Source organism: Oryza sativa, chromosome 1, assembly GCF_034140825.1.
Source record: "Oryza sativa Japonica Group chromosome 1, ASM3414082v1".
Classification (NCBI taxonomy): Eukaryota; Viridiplantae; Streptophyta; class Magnoliopsida; order Poales; family Poaceae; genus Oryza; species Oryza sativa.
In genome coordinates this window covers 20273111-20290955 of record NC_089035.1, presented here as the reverse complement: position 1 = coordinate 20290955, position 17845 = coordinate 20273111, and the positions used below count along the sequence as shown (strand labels likewise).

Below are 17845 nucleotides of genomic sequence, written 5' to 3'. Positions count from 1 at the left end.
ACCCTATCCCATCGAAACTCAATAACAAGGAACGCCGCTTGGACGATACACAAGACTGCTGCTTCAAACCTTTATATCGTGAAATATGAAAAGGCTATGACTGAAAATGTATACATTTTGAAAAACTACAGAACAATACCTACAACTTTGATGTAGAAAGCATATTTTTATTCTGTCATTTAAATGATCTAATTTGTGCTTCAAAGCAGGCTTCAGAATCTGTCCAGAATTTCAGAGTGTCCACACTAAAACAACCATAACCAATATGGAAATCTAAGAAAAACCTCTACAACTTGGTCTATAGGCGGCCTGGCTGATTCCACTGTTTTCCCCCTCCAAAAACAGTTCAATCTACTACTATACAGATTATGACACAAAAACAACAGTCATACTAAAAAAATTATATCTCCTAAACCACTTGGGATAAAATCGTGCCCTTTGGTCAGAAGATAGATCCAAACATTATCTACAACTTCCTAGTTATACACTTTTGCATAAAATAACATTTAGAGCCCCGAAACATCGAAACACTGAAGCACTGCAAATCTGCCCACATGCAGAACCGCAACAAACCGAACCGCAACTACCCAAACTCCTTCTCTAGCCTTCCCTAACCACGAATTAAAGCACTAAAGCCATGCTAGAACAACTGATACAACAAGGGGATAAGGGGAATCAGGTGTAAGGGTAAGCCACAGTGATAAAATTGTTTGATTTGAGAGAGAGTACACATACATTGCACCTGTACATTTGAGAATATACAGCATAGTAGCAACTCCTGATCAACAACCAAGTTTTGTTTCCTTTCGTCCTTTACTCGGGACGAGCAAAGGTTCAAGCTTGGGGGGTTTTATTGACGGTCATTATCGATCAGTTTTGCCCGTCAATTGATCAAAATAAAGGAGAACTAGTTATGCTTGCAATGCATATAGTGTTAGAATAAAATAAAATCCACTAGTACTTGGTTTACTAACCCCTTGCAGAGATTAAGCGTAAAATGGAGAAGAATCGATATCAAAACCATCGATCAATCAATCGGATGATGCCGAGAATCAAACTTAAGGGGAGATGGGCTGAGAATGTCAATTTAAGAAGACCCAATAAGCCCAAAATTCACAAGTCTGCGGAGAGAAGAAGTCAGGGAGGCCGCCAGCCAAAAAGTGGGCTGGTTGGGCCAGCCTGAGGTTCGGCCAAACCCTGTCTCATCGCCGTTGGATGTAGGGCTTTGAGGGAACGGTCTAGATTAGCCCCCAAAGACGATTGGAGGGTATTTCCGATCATTCCAACCGTCACAACCATCATTGGGAGGCTATATAAACCCCTCACCCTCTCACTTTCTCCACACACCTCAAGCAAGAGCTTCTCGTACTCTCTCAAGTTTAGTTTAGTGCTCTCAAGCTAGTAGAGTAGGAATAGAATAGGAATCGGAGTCTGGAAGTATTCCGAAGAGTTCGGGTATGGCTCTAGTAGCTTTACTTTCTTCTATTGTAAAACTAGTATTTTACTTAGAATATTCTTACAACTCTGGTATTGTACTACTTTCCGATTATATGAATACTAGCTTTACATTATTTCCGAGTTATACTGATCATTGTCACGCCCGGAATTTCTATCCAAAATTCCAAACGCTTACATGTGTGTTAAACCCTCGTCCAGGAATCAGCCGAGGCACACAATAACAAATTGATAGTAGAGTACAAATAAATAACTATTTAATATTCGCAAATAATAAATTATTACAGAGGTGGATAGTTCCTCTCAAAGAATAACATTCTACTCAGCGGAAAGAAATAAACTAAAACAAACTACGGAACAGCTATGGCGACTCCACTCCACAGGCATCTCAACCCGGAACAAGCCTAATCCTCCAGATCATCACCTTCGCTGAAGTACTCCTCTTCTGATGAATGAATATTGCAAGAATGAGCATATGACATACTCAACAAGCCACATAACAAATATGCAAGTGCACAGGAAACAAAGGATGGCATAATATAGCTTATTTGCATAAACAGCATTTAATAAATATTTAAGGAATAGTAAAACAGTTGAATAATTAATCAGTATTAAATAAACACCATACAACACACCTGTGTTGCATAGGCCCAACCTCATCTGAACAACCAACCCCGGTTGTACAAATCAAACCTCCATACCAGGAATATACCATTCCAAACCAGGAGTCAATTTAGTTAACACAATTACCATTAATGAATAGTGTGAGTCTAATCACGAAAACATTGCTCAACTCACCCATAACAGCGGGTACGGCTATTCGAATAGTTTTACTCTGATAAGAGGTGTACCACTGTACCCACAAGACACAATCCCACAACATGTCACCATGCGCCTCAGTACCACCACGATACCTTGGAAAGGAACTGTGACAATACCCCTCGCACAACACAACTCACCACAGTGCACCGTTCCTGGATCATAATCTCCCCCTCAAAACCAGAGGCAATGGACTCCCCAGCGACCCCCACAGACTTCTCGCCGCTTCACAGTTTGGCACACTATAATGAATCATGCTATACAAAAGATAAAGTCGTTGCCCACGCTGGCTTGTGGTTGGCACGATAATTGTTTCACAACAGTAGCTCGCGAACCGGTCCTTAATTGTCATGAGCACAACCATCAAAACCATATGCTCACAACCCACCTTAACCAGGTTTAATTATCAATTAATTAACATCACGCGATTAACCATCGTGAGCGACCATTAAATATAACCATAATTAATAATAATAATATGATGTAATATATATTTAGTCCCCTTTAATTAGCTAATGGTTCTAAGCATGGCTAAGCAAAAATACATATGGCATTTAGCTGAACCAATCCAATATATAAGGTTCATGCTAATAAAATTATAGCCCATAGGAAAATAAAGTTATCTTCGGCCATTAATTAACTGGAAAAGGTTCACCGTCCAATGACATTCAAAAATAATGCATAAGTTGAAATAAAACCATAGCTTTAAACGGATACAACATGCTCAAAGGGTTGTTTGGGATCTGTGTGACTTGCCTTGGGCTTCCACAAAAACCTCTGAACCTTCCTCAACTGAAACGCTCTCCTCTGGAACATCGGAAACTAAAGCAAATAAACAAAAATCAACAAAACAGTACAAAAACAAGCATAAACAGTACATGTGGATATTTTTAACATGTAACCTTCTCGATTTTTAAAAAAATTTAGCAACTTGAACCACTTGAATCGGAGCTACGGTTATTTAGTTATGATTTTCCGAAGTTTTAATCTATTTAATCTATTAAAGAAAACTAAAAAAAAGGAGATGATGACGTCATTGACGGCAGCCACGGCACGGGTGGCGACCTCGCCGGAGCTAGGGTGATCGGCCGGGGTTTTGGAGGACACCTACACGTAGAGGCCGACGACGCGAACCCAACGGTGCTCACCTTTGCGCCAATCGACGACCGACGACGGCCGGCGACGAGAGGCTCGGCGCCGGCGGCTCGGACCTCGTCGGCGGCGGGGCTACGGCGCACGGCGACGACGGGGAGGTGGCGGCCGAGCTTCCCCAGCACCGTGCGCACCTAAAGGCGACGACGTCAAGCGGCGGCGACGGCGGATGCGGCGGCGCGGCGCGACCGGAGCATGGCCGGCGGCGGCGGCGGCTTGAGGGGCGTGGCGGCGGTGCTACGGAGCACGGGAGAACACGGGAGAGGGGGCAAGAGAAAGAGGACAACTAGGGGGTCCTATTTATAGCCTTGGATTGAAGAGATCGGACTCCTACCGCGTGGAATCGGCCAGAGAAAATCTAAACTCGGTTTTTGGGGATAAATTCGAAACGGACTCGATTCGGAGAGAATACTCAACGGTTTGCTCCGATTTTTGGGGGGATAGATAGAGGAGGATGAGGGGATAAAAATCCCCCTAACAATCGGACTCGAAGGAGCCGGATTGGGGCGGATTTGAGGGAGGAAGGCGGCGCGGTCGGGCGGCTTGGGCTTGGCCGGCCGGAGGTTGAAGACAACCCCGACAGGTGGGCCCCACCTGTCGGCGGCTGGAGGAGGAGGGGGCGGACGGCGTCGGCTTGGGCCGATTGGGCCGGCTCGGCCGCGCGGGAGAGAGGGAATGTTGGGCCGGATTCGGCCCAACGACTTGGAGGGTTTTTGGAACTTTTTCAATTAAAATAATTTGTGAAATGATGTTTCATTTATTAAAAATACTTCCCTTGCTCAAATAATTCCCAGAAAATTCTAGAAAATAGAGGAACAAGCAAAGTATTTAATAAAATTTTATCTAGCTCAATTTTATGTTGAAAATTTTCCTAGATTATTAGGGTTTAACTTGAAGGCTTTTAAAATAATTTCTAAAAAATGATTCAAAATATGCATTTTTAATTTAGGCGATTTTTAGGGCGTGACAATTATACTGCTAGCTTATCTGGGAGATGCATTGGTACGAGTATAATGTTTGCTTATGTGAATACTTTATGTCACGACGGTGATATTAGAGTAGTATCTGGTAATTTAGTCGTGGTGCCTAGGTTATTGGGTATCGTTATTTAGGGTTATATGCTGTGGGTGAGAGGTGGGCCGCTGATGGTGACAGCTCAGTACGGGTATTTCTCTGCGCGTGGATATAATCCTAAGTTAATTCCCTAGGGAGGGTACTCCTCCGTATTTAGCCCGGTTGTATGGTCATGACGGGCTGTCGTAAGGAACTCGGCAGTCAAGGGTGGCTTCTGGAAGTACCAAGACAGCATCGGAAAGAGGGTATTAGCTAGTTAATCTTATAACTAGGATGTATGTATAATATGTATACTAGAAGTATAGGAATAGATTATTTTCTATTTTCTTTCCACTTAGCTTAGGAGATTTAATATGAGAGTGAGTAGTCTTATGCTTTGTGTGTCATTGTACCCTATGATTATCCTTACCCCTGCTTATACATGATTAATACAAGTAACATATAAATATTAGTTTGGTTCTCTCTCCTATAATCTTCCCACGGGATAAACAAATACGATACCCTTGGAATACTCTCGGGTGAAATGCTACAATGATATATCCGTGCGCTTGCGGATAAAATCTGTAACCATAATATACCATGAATATTTTTAGCTCCATTGCTGGGAATTATATTTCTAGTAATGTCGTTACGAAATACCAACACCTCCGCAGAAAACTCTTCTGACAAAGAAGCCAGCCGTTCCAGCGCCACCAACCTTCAATACTATGGCCGAGAAGACTATCCACGAGTTCGCTGCCCCCTCAGCTGAGAACATGCCCGTTGGGCCGCAGGTCAACTTAAGAGACACGGACTTCGATCTGAAGTCGAGCCTCACTACAATGGCGCAGGCTAGCCCATTCTGTGGCAGTAGTTCCTGGAAATTTGCAGCACGTACACCATGAAGGGTGTCAGTCCAGACGCCGTCAGGATCAGGCTGTTCCCCTTCTCCCTCCTGGGGAAGGCGAAACAGTGGTTTGGTACCAATCGTGCTACAATTAACTCCTGGGACAAATGCTCTACGGCATTTTTGTCCAAGTTCTTCCCGATGGGCAAAACCAATGCCCATTGTAGGAGAATTTCTGGATTTCAGCATACGAGGGAGGAGTCAATCCCAGAAGCATGGGAACAACTCCAGGAGTATGTGGCTGCCTGTCCTCATCACGGGATGGATCAGTGGCTAATACTCCAGAGCTTCTACAACGGGCTCACTCCCACGTCCCGCGATCACCTGGACGTGGCAGCTGCAGGAGCCTTCTTCTCTAAGACGGTTAGAGGAGCCGTCGACCTCATAGAGAAGATGGTCTCTAACATGGGCTAGAGCGAGGAACGGCTCCAGTCCCGTCAGCGAGGCATGCACACCGTCAAGGAGACGGAGATGCTCACTGCGAAGCTTGACCTCCTCATGAAACGCCTGGATGAACACGATAAGAAGCCCTAAGGCACCGTCAAGGCCTTAGACTCGCACGTCACGTGTGAGGTCTACGGTAATACGGGTCATTCTGGAAATGAATGTCCAGAGACCCGTGAAGAGGCGATGTACATGGGAAACAACAACAACAACAACGGGTTCCGTCCACAAGGAGGTCAAGGGTGGAACCAACCCCGCTCATACTTCCAAGGAGGTAATAACAATGGTAACTTTTCAAACCAACCCTCCTTGAAAGATCTTGTCTTTGCGCAGGCAAAAACCACAGATGCACTTAATAAAAAGATGGCTGCCAAAGATAAGATTTTAGAAAATATAAATGTTAAGCTAGATGGCTTTGCTTCCGCATTCCAAAACCAGCTGAGTTTCAATAAGATGATTGAAACCCAGCTGGCGCAATTAGCTGTTCTAGTACCTGCTAATGAATTTAGGAGGATTCCGGGGCAACCCTAACCTTCTGTAGAAAATGTTAAGGCGATCACGATGAGGGGAGGTAAATCCACTCGCGATCCGCCATATCCTAACCCTGCAGGAGCTAACAGCCACCACAAGGAAGCGCCGTCTAGCGACACGGCTGACGAAGAGGTTCAGCCAGAGAAGACTGTGTCGCAAGAGTACTACGACACAAGGCTGTTGCCATTCCCTAAGCGATTCAAGAAGCCGTCGGTGGACGAGTAGTTCACTCGTTTCATTGATGTGATCCAAAAGATCCATATTCACGTGATGCTATTGGATACTATGCAAGTGTCCACCTATGCACGTTACCTCAAGGATATCCTCAACAACAAACGGCCACTACCAACAACCGAGGTGGTCAAGCTAACGGAGGAGTGCAGCAAAGCCATACTCCACAAGCTCCCGGAAAAGAAGAAAGACCCGAGGTGTCCCACGATCACCTGCTTGATCGGGACACAAAAATTCGACCAAGCCTTCTGCGACCTTGGAGCCAGCGTGAGCATCATGCCCAAGGAAGTCTTCGACAAGCTCAATTTCACGGTGTTGGCACCAACACCGATGCGCCTGCAGCTGGCCAACTCGTCGATCCATTACCCGGCTGGGATAGCGGAGGATGTGCCGGTTAAGATACGGGATTTCTTCATCTCAGTTGACTTTGTGGTGCTAGACATGGATTCAGACAAGGATACACCGCTCATCTTGGGGCGTCCGTTCCTTAGCACCGCGAAGGCCAACATTGACGTGGGAACGGGTAGTATCCATCTCCGTATCAACGAGAAGGAGGAAAAGTTTGAGTTCCAGCAGAGGACCGAACAATGATCCATGGTGAGAATAAAGTATGGGCCAAACCCTCAAAACATTCAAGTGGTCGAAGTGGAGCCACCCAAGACGGACAACCTAGTAAGGTTCATGCAGAACTTCTGTAACATCCTGAAAATTCCTGACAATAAAAATCACTAAAATTTCGAACTTTTTAAAACTTTTGCATCATGCTGGTTGTTATGATTGCTATGGCTTGCCAAACCGTAAATGATCACAAAGAAAGTAAAGAAAAGATCGACATTTAAGCAATAGATATAATTTACGAGAATATATTTAACCCTACAAATATTTATGCACAAGATATTAAAATCAAATAAAAGAAAAGTTATCATTAAGCTATTTCATCAAATATTAAAATATTTGAATAATGTAGGTGGGTGCCATAATATAAGTACACATGAAATAATAATTATTCGCATAAACGAAGCTCTTTATATGAAATAGAATTATGGGAGTATTTAATTCGATATGTAGATCGATATTGCACCAAGTTCCTAATTGCATTTAGGGATTGAAATTTAATATATTAAACCCCTCCATATAAAATAAACTAGCATATAAATAAATTGAGCTAATGTGCTAATGTGTTAATAACGGTCTCATTAGGAAATTATAGAATCTTTAATAAAACTTAAATTTGGACAATATTAATTTGAATATAAATTTCGATGAAATAACTTAGACGCGGTGTATTTTTACATTGTGACAAAATTAGTGGCAACAGTATATTTTTCCTAATTGCAAAGTACCCTCTAAAATCTGTTCATTAGCCCCTAGGTGTTCGATTTGGTTTCTAGCCATCCCAGCTCTCTTTCTCCCCACTGCTGCGCCGCCCTAGCCGGCCTCGAGCCCCGTCTGCGCCGGCGCCGTCGCTGTCGTGTCGCCATCACCGCGTCTCGTTGCCGTCGCCTCGCTCTGCCATCGCCGCCGCGCGCCGTTTTGTCGCCATTGCCGTCGCCCTGCCGCGCCGCTACCGCGCGCCAACTCGCGCCCCGCGCCGCCGCGTCATGTCGCGTCGCCGTCGCCGCGCCGTCTCCAACCCGCTGCGTGCTGTCGCTGTCGCCGTCGGCTGCGCCGCGCCGCTCGTGTCACCGTCGCCGTCACCCGCGCCCGCCGAGCCCTGCACCAGTCGCGTCGCCGTCGCCGTCGCATCAGTGCCTCGCGCCCCGTGCGCAGCTGCCGTGCCATCGTGTCACCGCGTGTCGCCGTTGCCGCCTTGAGCCCCGCGCTGCCGTGCGCCATCACGTCGCTCTCGAGCCCTGTGCGCCATCATGTCGTCCTCGAGCCCCGTGCACCATCCGTCGCGTGACCATTAAGCCACCCTTCCCACACCCTATAAATACCCCCTCCCATCTCCCTTCCTCCCCACACACCTTGGCTGCCATCACAAGGCCTAGCCCCATCTCTACATCTTTCTCTTTCTCACACACATTTCGTCGAACATCTAGCGTGCGTGTGGGATCTTCTTCTCTACTCCACCCCCGCGACATCGAACTTCGTCGTTCCTCCATCCCTCGGTAACTCCTCACTCCTCTGGCCTCCCCTAGTCCCGTAGAAACTATGGGCCAATTTGGATTGCTACCCTACCAAAATTTGCCCTACCAAAATTTTGGTAGGGTAGCAAACCAAACACCTCTACTAAAACTCTACCAATGCCATAAATTTGGCTTTGCCTATAAACTTATCTCTTATGGGCAAATTTTGGCTTCAATCCAAATAAACATTTTCAACTCTACCCTACCAAAATTTTGGTAGTTCCAAAGCTTGCCCAAGATTTGGCACTACCAAAATTTTGGTAGGACATCAATCCAAACATGCCCTATAGCCCCCTTTAATTTCGCCAATTAACAACCGTCGCTGTGCCGGTCCGGCCACCGTTCTGCCGCCGGTAAGCTCGCCGTGGACAAGCCATCCCGGAGCTCCTCCTCTCCATCTAGTGTGTAAAATGGAACCCCCACACTCTGTAGATGCTCACGCACTTGTCGAATCGGTCGTAGACCATCCCGTTCGCCCTAGCCGGTTGCAACCAAGGGCTTGGCCATGACGGCCATGCCGCGTCGTTCGTCCCCGCGCCGCCGAGTGCCTTGGCCGCCTGCGGGGGTTCGCCGGAGCTCCTCCGCTCCTTCCCTGGCCGCCGCTAGGTCGCCCTCGCCCGGGCCTAGCCGCGCCGTGCTCTGCTCGGCCGATGGCTGGAGGTAGAAGACGACGGGAAAAGAAAGAACGAGAGAGAGCAGCCGGGCCCACCTGTCAATGGTTCACAGGATTTGCTTTAGAAAAATAATCCGGTAGGAAAGCAAATACAATCCTAAACCCCACATGGCAGTCACTTGGAGTTTTGGATAAAGTTTAGGAATAAAAATAATGAATTAGGAACAGTACCTTTTTACAATTTCTCGGATTTATTCAAATTTGAATCTTTAAACTAGCGTAACTTATTCGTTTTAGCTCCGATTCGAGTGAAACTTAAACCTAAATTCATATAAATTCATAAGCTTTCTAATGGTATATAATTCACTATTTAATAAAATATATTTATATTTATAAAATAATTAATATCAAGATAATGTATAATAGTTAACTTAAAAATGTGCTAATAAATAAAATTGATATTGTACTGTAAAGTAGATGTCAAATAATTGTCTTTAACATGCTTTATCACAGTAAAACCCATGTAAACTAATTAGAAGCATTGTTTCAAATTAATTAAAGCATAGGAAATGCTAGTGCCATTTATTAATATATGTCCATATATAATTATACCCATAACGTCCAAACTATATAAATAATGTTTAGCCTCATATTTTGTGACTAAAATATGAACACACGTTGATGAGTCTTTAACTTGTTTATGAGAAATAATAGCAGAGCTTGTATGATTAAACCACCAATATGAAATTAATTAACGACATTTCCAATACAGTAGTATATATATGTTTAGGTTGGAAATCGACCCTTAAGTTGTATAGACAGTAACTCACTCATAAATCCACTTAAAATCACATGTACTATATAGCTTAAAGTAAATAGCAGCTATTCAAATAAATGATTCAATATTAAGATATTGTGCACTCACATATACTGTACAGTCCATTATAGCTATACGTTGTAGTATTAAATCGCTTGATTGCATATATTAAAATTAAAGAGGATATATGACAAACATGTATGGTGGATAAATACTAATTATAGACCTTGACCATATATAACCCAAGTCCAATTGTAGATTAGGATTATTCATTGTAAAATTATGTGATGGGATAATCTGTAACCATAATATGATTAACCTAAACAACTCTAACATACAAAGCATGGATAATTATTAACCTTTTATAATTTATTGTGACAAGTAAAATATGTTCATAATTAAAGTAAAGCCTCCATCAATTAAATAATAATACAAATGATTCATTATTTGATTGATCCTAAATCCATCTAACAACAGAACCTCTGGTAGGTAACCGTGCTATTTAGATAGATGCATATATAGCTATAATCCTTCCATAGCCATTTGATAAACTAAACCACCGATTAGCTATAACATACCCGAATTCTAGGATTAAGGAATTTCCATCAAAACTAGTTGAAAAGAAAGTTCTTCAATTTTGTAAACCAAAAATTTCCATTTTAAACCTAGGTGAAGTTGATCCAACTCTTGCATGAATAAAATTTAAGAACAAATTAAAACTTTTTCATCTTTAACCTAGGACTTGGATGCAACCCAAGTCAAAGCATGCATACTCGCATAAAATCATATTTTGACTTGAGTCCTTCATATGCATTTGGATTTTCGATTTGCATTTTATAATAGGTCTCATGAATATAATTGCAATCTAGACAAACAACTAAACCATTAGGGTCCAGTGCTAACTAATGGAAAATAATACATAGGAACCATAATACACCTTAAAATATATCAACAAGGCCAATGTCAAGCCCCACAAAACTATTTGGTCATCCATCTGAAGACTAGTCATGAACATGGAAGTGAACAAATAAATTAACTCATATAGGGTATATTCCACCTTAGTTACCTTTATAAGCATTCTCTTAATTTAATATTAGAGTAAACTTATGCATAAATAGTTAAGGAGCTTATGACATGTGTAAGGTAAACTAAAATTCTAACATATCAACATCACCTCAGGTTAAGAAGAGTCTAAATATAAAAGTTTTAAAAACATTTACATACATTTAGGAAAGGAAAATAAGTCTTGCTAATTATCTAAAATAATCTGTGCAAGATAAAATCATTGGAAAATTCATGTAGGATCTAATTAACATATACAACACACAGCAATTTCGGTAAAATTTAATAACTAAATTTGATACCTCAAATAAATCAGTTAAACCAGTCAAATAATAGACTAATTATAACTCCTAATTGGCTAAAACCATACCTTGTCGAAAAGTGCATTTAACTGCATGGAAGTGTAAGGGGAAATAATTTATTCAAATACTAGGCTAATTATCTTAAATAAATATAATTTTTCCAGAATTTATCTTCTCTGTTTAAGTCTCCTAAAAATCCAAACTAGTTTCCAAAGAACCCATATTCCTCTAATTTCTGTGAGTAATCTATCCATAATTTTTGAGTGCAACCAAAGAAAATGGAATTTAGGTATCTTCATCTACCTTCAGAAAAATCCACACTAAATTATTCTACCCACAAATTAAATAATTGAATTACTAAAGTTGGAGAGAGAAATAATCCTGAAAATCATTCAAACCTTTTGTTCACCCACGTTTCTGCCCAACCCTCTCACCCTAGCCTAGTTTGCCACGACCTAGACCCACTTGGCAGCCACTCTGGCTCGTCCTCACCCTGTGCAAATCTTCCAGCCGACCAGAGACAGCCGAGAGGGAGAGATTGGCGCCGGCTGTGTACTACGCGTGGCCACAACGTGTCGACGCCATCAAACTCCTATTCTAGACTTCTCCTCCTCCCAGCTGCATCTCCACACATCATTCTCCACCTCTAAGCCGAAGAAACCGAGGGAGGAGGCTCTCAACTTCTCCGTCGCCCTCATCCTTGCCGCCGGCCGCGAAGAAGAACAACTATCGTACTAGTCAATAAGCCAGGGTAATCCCCATCTCTTTCACGTTCCATACTCTCCTCACCATGCCGAGGATTTATCCTTTTAATTTCATCCTCTATCGTGCAGCAGATCGACGGGAACGCCGTCGTGCCCACGGCACTCCGGAGCGCGCTCCAAGCGCTGCCGCAGCCGACATCGTCGTCGTTCCGACCACTGTAGACAGTAGACCAAACCAAGCCGAGCTGTCGCGCCAACGTCTTCTCCTTGAAGTCTTACTCTAAAACCCTCAAAAATCCTAGGCAATGGCGCAGCAAGTGCGGAGATCGGCTACCGTCTTCTTCACCTCCGGTCGCCGTCGCCATTGTCGATTCCGCCTCCTCCGGTGAGCCATTGTCCGATTCTTCGCGTATACACCATCCCTAGGACCTCACTAACCCCATGAAAACACATGCATGTCAATTCGATGAGTGGATCGAGCCGTTGCCGTCTTCCCGGAGCTCTGCACCGTCGCCGGACCATATTCTTCACCGCTGCCGCTGTCCAGACTTTCCCGCGCCTCGTTCAAGGTTCGGTGAGCATCCTTGAGCCCATAGGATTGCATTCATGCATTTCATTCACTTAGAATCGAGCACCAACTCAGCATGCAGTAGCAGCCTAAGCACAGCCGCCGCTCGGACTCGCCGCCGGCGTTACTCCGATGTCCACTGACCGAGAAAAGTAGAGGAATGGAATCGCAATAGCATGATCTTTATTTTTTCTTTTGGTCGCACCCTCAAACGAGCCACCGTTTGCCGCTGGCAAGCTTGAGATCGAGCTCAGCCATGGCTTGATCTGCTTCAGCTCGAACCAGGGACCTCCTCACAAGAATTTAGGTTAATATAGGATCCTTTCTGCAAAAGCTCAAGACACACAAAACAGTCATAGGACTGCGGTTTGATTTCCTGAAACCCTAGGGGCCTTTTTGCATATTGGCCTGAGACCGACAGGTGAACCCCATGAGTTTAAAATCTGAAAATGTAAAAGATAATACTAAAAACCTTTACTTTTTAACAGCAAAACACCTAAACTTGTAAAATCCATATAAAATCAAATATAACTTATTTTGAGATGATTCAAATTTCTATAGGTTCACAAAACTATGAACTTTAATGTGGTAACATTAAGCTTGGCACCCGCCGCACAGACCTTGTCTCTAAAATGGGTCTAAGATAAATCATACATAAAGCATACACAAACTTATAAAATGCATATAAAGTACATCTCAACTCATTTTGGAGCAAACTCAGTTTCTACAGATCCACCAACTTATGTTCTCCTATAAAGCAAAATGAAATAGTATACATACTATACATCAAATGCCTCTAAAACTATTACCTTTAAATGACTAGTTTTAGATAAGCTGAATTTTAGAAGTTCATATAAAATTCATCTTAGATCCTTTTTGAGTAAACCCAAGTTCTGTAGAATCATCAAAACATATACTTCCAAGTTATAAAATAAAATTATATACTTACTGTATGATAAAAGCCTCTAAATACTTATGTAAGTAATAACCATCATAGAGCAACCTTAAATTGTAAAATTTGTAGAAAATTCATCTTTAGTCTAAATGAAGTGAACCAAATATCTATAGAACCAGCAAACAGTGGGCTTCAACATAGTAAAATAAAATATGGAACCTTCTGTACAGGTTGTAGCTTTAAACTTTAAATTTATATGATAGGTGCTGATCACATAGTATCGATTGAGCAATATGTATATATATAAATGTATATAGAAATACATTCTAGCTATAATGAAACCCACATAAAACTTGTTAGACCAGTGAATGCATAGTTCCATCCCCATCCACCAAAACTTAAGGCACTTAGCTCATATAATAATTTTTAGGTTGATATAATAAATTGCTAGCATGGACTAGAGCTCCCCTAGTTTATAAAATATGAACCATGATAATAAAGACCATAAGCCTATGAACTTAGGTTAGATTAGTTAACTAAAATACTCATTTCATACATCACTAGCTAGATGAGGCAAGTTCTGGACCTAAACCTCTAAAGCCATGAACCTATAGAACACTATACACCTATAACACGTTATAACTTGTAAAAAAACATAAAGAATTCATATTAACTCTAAAAATTATGAAACCAAATGTGTTAGTCTTAGAAAACACATATATTCACCCCAGCAAACATAAACTTAATAAGAATCACGTTACAACAGCATTTCACAATAGTACCTAAGTAAATCCTACACTATACCGACGAAACTTCTAAAATTCATAATTCTCAAATGAAATGAGATAAAATAGAAATTCTTTCACCTAAATTCATTTTAGACCAGTACCTATTCCCTGTGCACAAATCATGTATTTTAGAGCATTTTGGATTTTTCGCATATTTTGGTGTTTAATTGCATAACGTGTACTTTGTATAGATGATTGCTTAAACGGTGAAGAAATGATTTAGGCGCTGACATTTTCTTGATTCAAGGCAAGTCCCACCTCCCTCTCTTTGATTACTTTGAACCTATGTTTTGGAGGTTATTGAAAATATTTGCAAATCTTGCATGTCGATTGTACACTAATAAATTAAAATTTTGTTAAACTTGTTAGACAAACTCCTACTACTTACATTATCACCTTAACTCCACATATATCCATATCCCTCATTCCTAACCTTAGGAACAATATGACTATACCACTTTATATATGAGTTTTGGTGACACTAGGTTACTATAATGCTTAGCCATGCTTAGAATAGTCTTCCTTGTCATTATGGGCTCATTACAAACATGAAAATTGATTTTTAAATAATCTGGGCAGAACTTTAATACTTGTGATTTTGATAAACAAAATGGTGGAAAACATGAATTTTAGGTTTGGGCCTCAAGTGGTGCACATATGGTGATTAGTTGTGTACTGATAGGGGGAGTGTGCGCCCAAACCGACTTAAGGACTTCACTCAATGTCAGTTCATTCCGTATACAGTACAACCACATGTGCTAGTATGGGATAGCCCAAGCTTAGTAAACTATTTATGGTTTAGCCTTACATTCTGGTAGGCCGGTGTGTATGAGTTCGTATAATTCAGAGGAGCTTCCTATTTACCCCGACGTGGTAGTTTAGGTGACTAAGCGTGTCCAATACAACGGTATTGTGCCACGTGGTGGGTTCCCGTTGTGTCCGCCACCACGGCGTTAAGTTTAAGGCGTGGACCCGCCACTTAACGGTTCTAGGTTATATATCGAGTATGGCTTAGGATGGAGTAACACGTATCGTGCTGGTGTAAGGCTAAATCATGAATTTTGGAAAAGCTTTGTTGCGGGTAATAAATCGGGTACTTATGTATCGCGTGCCATGCTCTTGCATGATTATTATTTCGCATCATGTGGGTAAAGTGTACAAACTTTGCAGAGTCAAAACTAATTGATTAGCCGTGCTCACGGTCAAGAGCGGCGTGTGGATATATATTGAGTATAGACTTGTGTTTATTCTCCTAAATGCTGAAATTTACTTTCAAATTGTGATGAGATTTGAGAATGATCTCCTTGCTGCCATGGATGGCAATGAGGTGAATATTTATACATGATTAATGCCTACTTTGATGCCCATATGCTAAGTACTAGCTTGCTGAAATTTATTTGAAAGTAAACCAGATTTAGAAATGTTTTATGCAAATAAAACTTGCTTTATGCTAAAAAGAACCATATTATGCCTTCCTTGATTATATGCCTTGCAAGTAGAGTGTTAGGCTTGTCTTGGTGCTTGCCAGTATATTATTTCTAATAATGTACTGACTCTTGCTATTGAATTAATCTTTTGCTTGCAGGTTTTAGACTTAGTCTTTGAGTGATGCGGGTAATCGACGGCTTCTTCTAGGACTTGAACTTAATGGGGTAAACCCCTAGTCGGTGTGCTTGTGGATTGGGTAGACAGGCTTCCGTTGTTCTATTATTTATTTGGCCGGTCGGCCAATGTAACTAAAGTAGATGTAGTTTATAATCGCTTTCATCTTATTTGTGTTTGCTATGTATAATCATGCTTGAGATGAAAGTGTGAATCTAGTGCACATCCTGGGAACTAGATTCACATGAGTATGAGTTAAGAATATTTGAGATGTTGAAGATCTTTAGCCATTTTTGTCAAGTCTCCTGAATATGTAACACATCTGGTCACCGCCTTCGAGTTGTTTGACGGGCACATCTCAGGCTGAAGTTGACTGGCAGGCTAAAGGCCCAGCAATGTCTCCAATATTCCTCCCTCGAGGCGTCGGATATTTCATTATGCTTGTTTGATGACTTGAATTATTCATTTCATCTCTCAAATATAATGGAAGGTTCGGAGAGCCTACGACATTAGCCAAATATATATGTATACCATAAATGCTATGTTGATTAACTCCTAAATAGACCACGATGACAATAGAAAGATTAAGAAACTTTAGCCCTTAGCATGATTGGAATCCATTAGCAAACACGAATAGTACATTTTGTTGTGCATATTTGATTGTTGTTTGAATATTGGTTTTTCTCGCGTATTATAGACCTTGTGTATCGGTTAGTCGTGAGGCAACGTCTGCAACTTCCAGGAGGTGAATGTTGATCAAGATTATATCAATAATAAGGATTATCCTGAGCAGGCAAGTCATCACTATTCCTTGAACATGTTGATCCCAATTGCGAAATTATTTTGTTTACAAATAAAATTGCATGTAATGATGAACATTCTACTTGTGATTATGCCATGCCTTGATTATTGTTACCCCTTATTCCTTCGTAACCATGTTTACATATGAAGTCCCTAGCCAATTATGACAAATGCTTAGAAATGCTATTATAGAATCATGCATACTCATATTTATCAAATGCTTTATGCTTGGGCAATTACCTTTGGGAAGGTAATTGAGATGCGGCATGTGGAGACATGAGCGCCACATTGCCATGATATTGATGACATGATTTGTGAAAGGAGAAATAAAACTAAACAACTGTTTTCGACTGGGGCGGACGGAGGATTTGGGTGGTATCTGGAAATGGCTAGTACCGTCCACGGTCAATTAAGGACCGAGCCATGAAGTTAAGCATGAAATGACCCCCGTACAACCGCACTTCTCGTATGGGTATAGACCTAGCGGATTAGATAGCCGAGCGGAGGCAGTATCCCTGCATAGATGGTTCACCCCTGAGTGAGGCAGGTGCGCTACGGTGAGGCAGCCGTTGAGGTAGGGCCGCGAGGCGTGCTCCTACATCGGTGTCGCCATTGGTAGGACTGCCATGAGTGTGTGAGGGAGAAACTAACTTAATGAGTGTGTGAGACTTCTCTTTCCCGGGAGCGCCAGAACTCCTCTCACTGCTAGAAACATGGATGCCTAGAGTACATGAGTATTTAAGTTCATGGAGCAGGTACTGCCAATGCGAGGTTATCGAAAAGCTTTGCCGTGTCGCGTCTCATGTGTTGGGACGAGGCTCATGTGTTGGGCAGTCGCGGAGTGCGGGTAAAGTGTACATCCACTGCAGTGTGAGTAAACCAAATCTATTCGAAAAGCCGTGCTCGCGGTTATTGAGCACCGGGACGTGTATTACACTTGGCTAGACTCTAAATTCTTAACTTGTGTGGGAT

At 42.1% G+C, this 17845-nt stretch overlaps 1 protein-coding gene, 2 long non-coding RNA genes and 1 other non-coding gene across 4 annotated transcripts; 2 read left to right on the top strand and 2 right to left on the bottom strand.

The window, feature by feature from the left end:
- Positions 1 to 1690: 1690 nt before the first annotated feature.
- Positions 1691 to 4009, bottom strand: LOC136356939 (uncharacterized). The gene is made up of 3 exons (XR_010741992.1): positions 3423 to 4009; positions 3031 to 3096; positions 1691 to 1900 (listed from the first exon to the last, which is right to left on the bottom strand). It is a non-coding gene; the product is annotated as an uncharacterized lncRNA (long non-coding RNA).
- Positions 4010 to 5542: 1533 nt separating this feature from the next.
- On the bottom strand, positions 5543 to 5649 carry LOC112937680 (small nucleolar RNA R71). Its single transcript, XR_003240343.1, has one exon. It is a non-coding gene; the product is annotated as a small nucleolar RNA R71 (small nucleolar RNA).
- Positions 5650 to 6631: 982 nt separating this feature from the next.
- Positions 6632 to 7183, top strand: LOC107280870 (uncharacterized). The gene has a single exon (XM_015782642.1). It carries the CDS (start codon positions 6632 to 6634, stop codon positions 7181 to 7183), a length of 552 nt encoding a protein of 183 aa, XP_015638128.1.
- A 5461-nt stretch (positions 7184 to 12644) lies between these two features.
- LOC107281791 (uncharacterized) lies at positions 12645 to 16358 on the top strand. Its single transcript, XR_001547789.3, has 3 exons — positions 12645 to 12788; positions 14662 to 14717; positions 16056 to 16358. It is a non-coding gene; the product is annotated as an uncharacterized lncRNA (long non-coding RNA).
- The last annotated feature ends 1487 nt before the right edge of the window (positions 16359 to 17845 follow it).

Bases quoted from the DNA above. Each gene is read 5' to 3' on its own strand.
- LOC107280870 (XM_015782642.1), top strand. From the start codon at position 6,632: ATGCTATTGGATACTATGCAAGTGTCCACCTATGCACGTTACCTCAAG.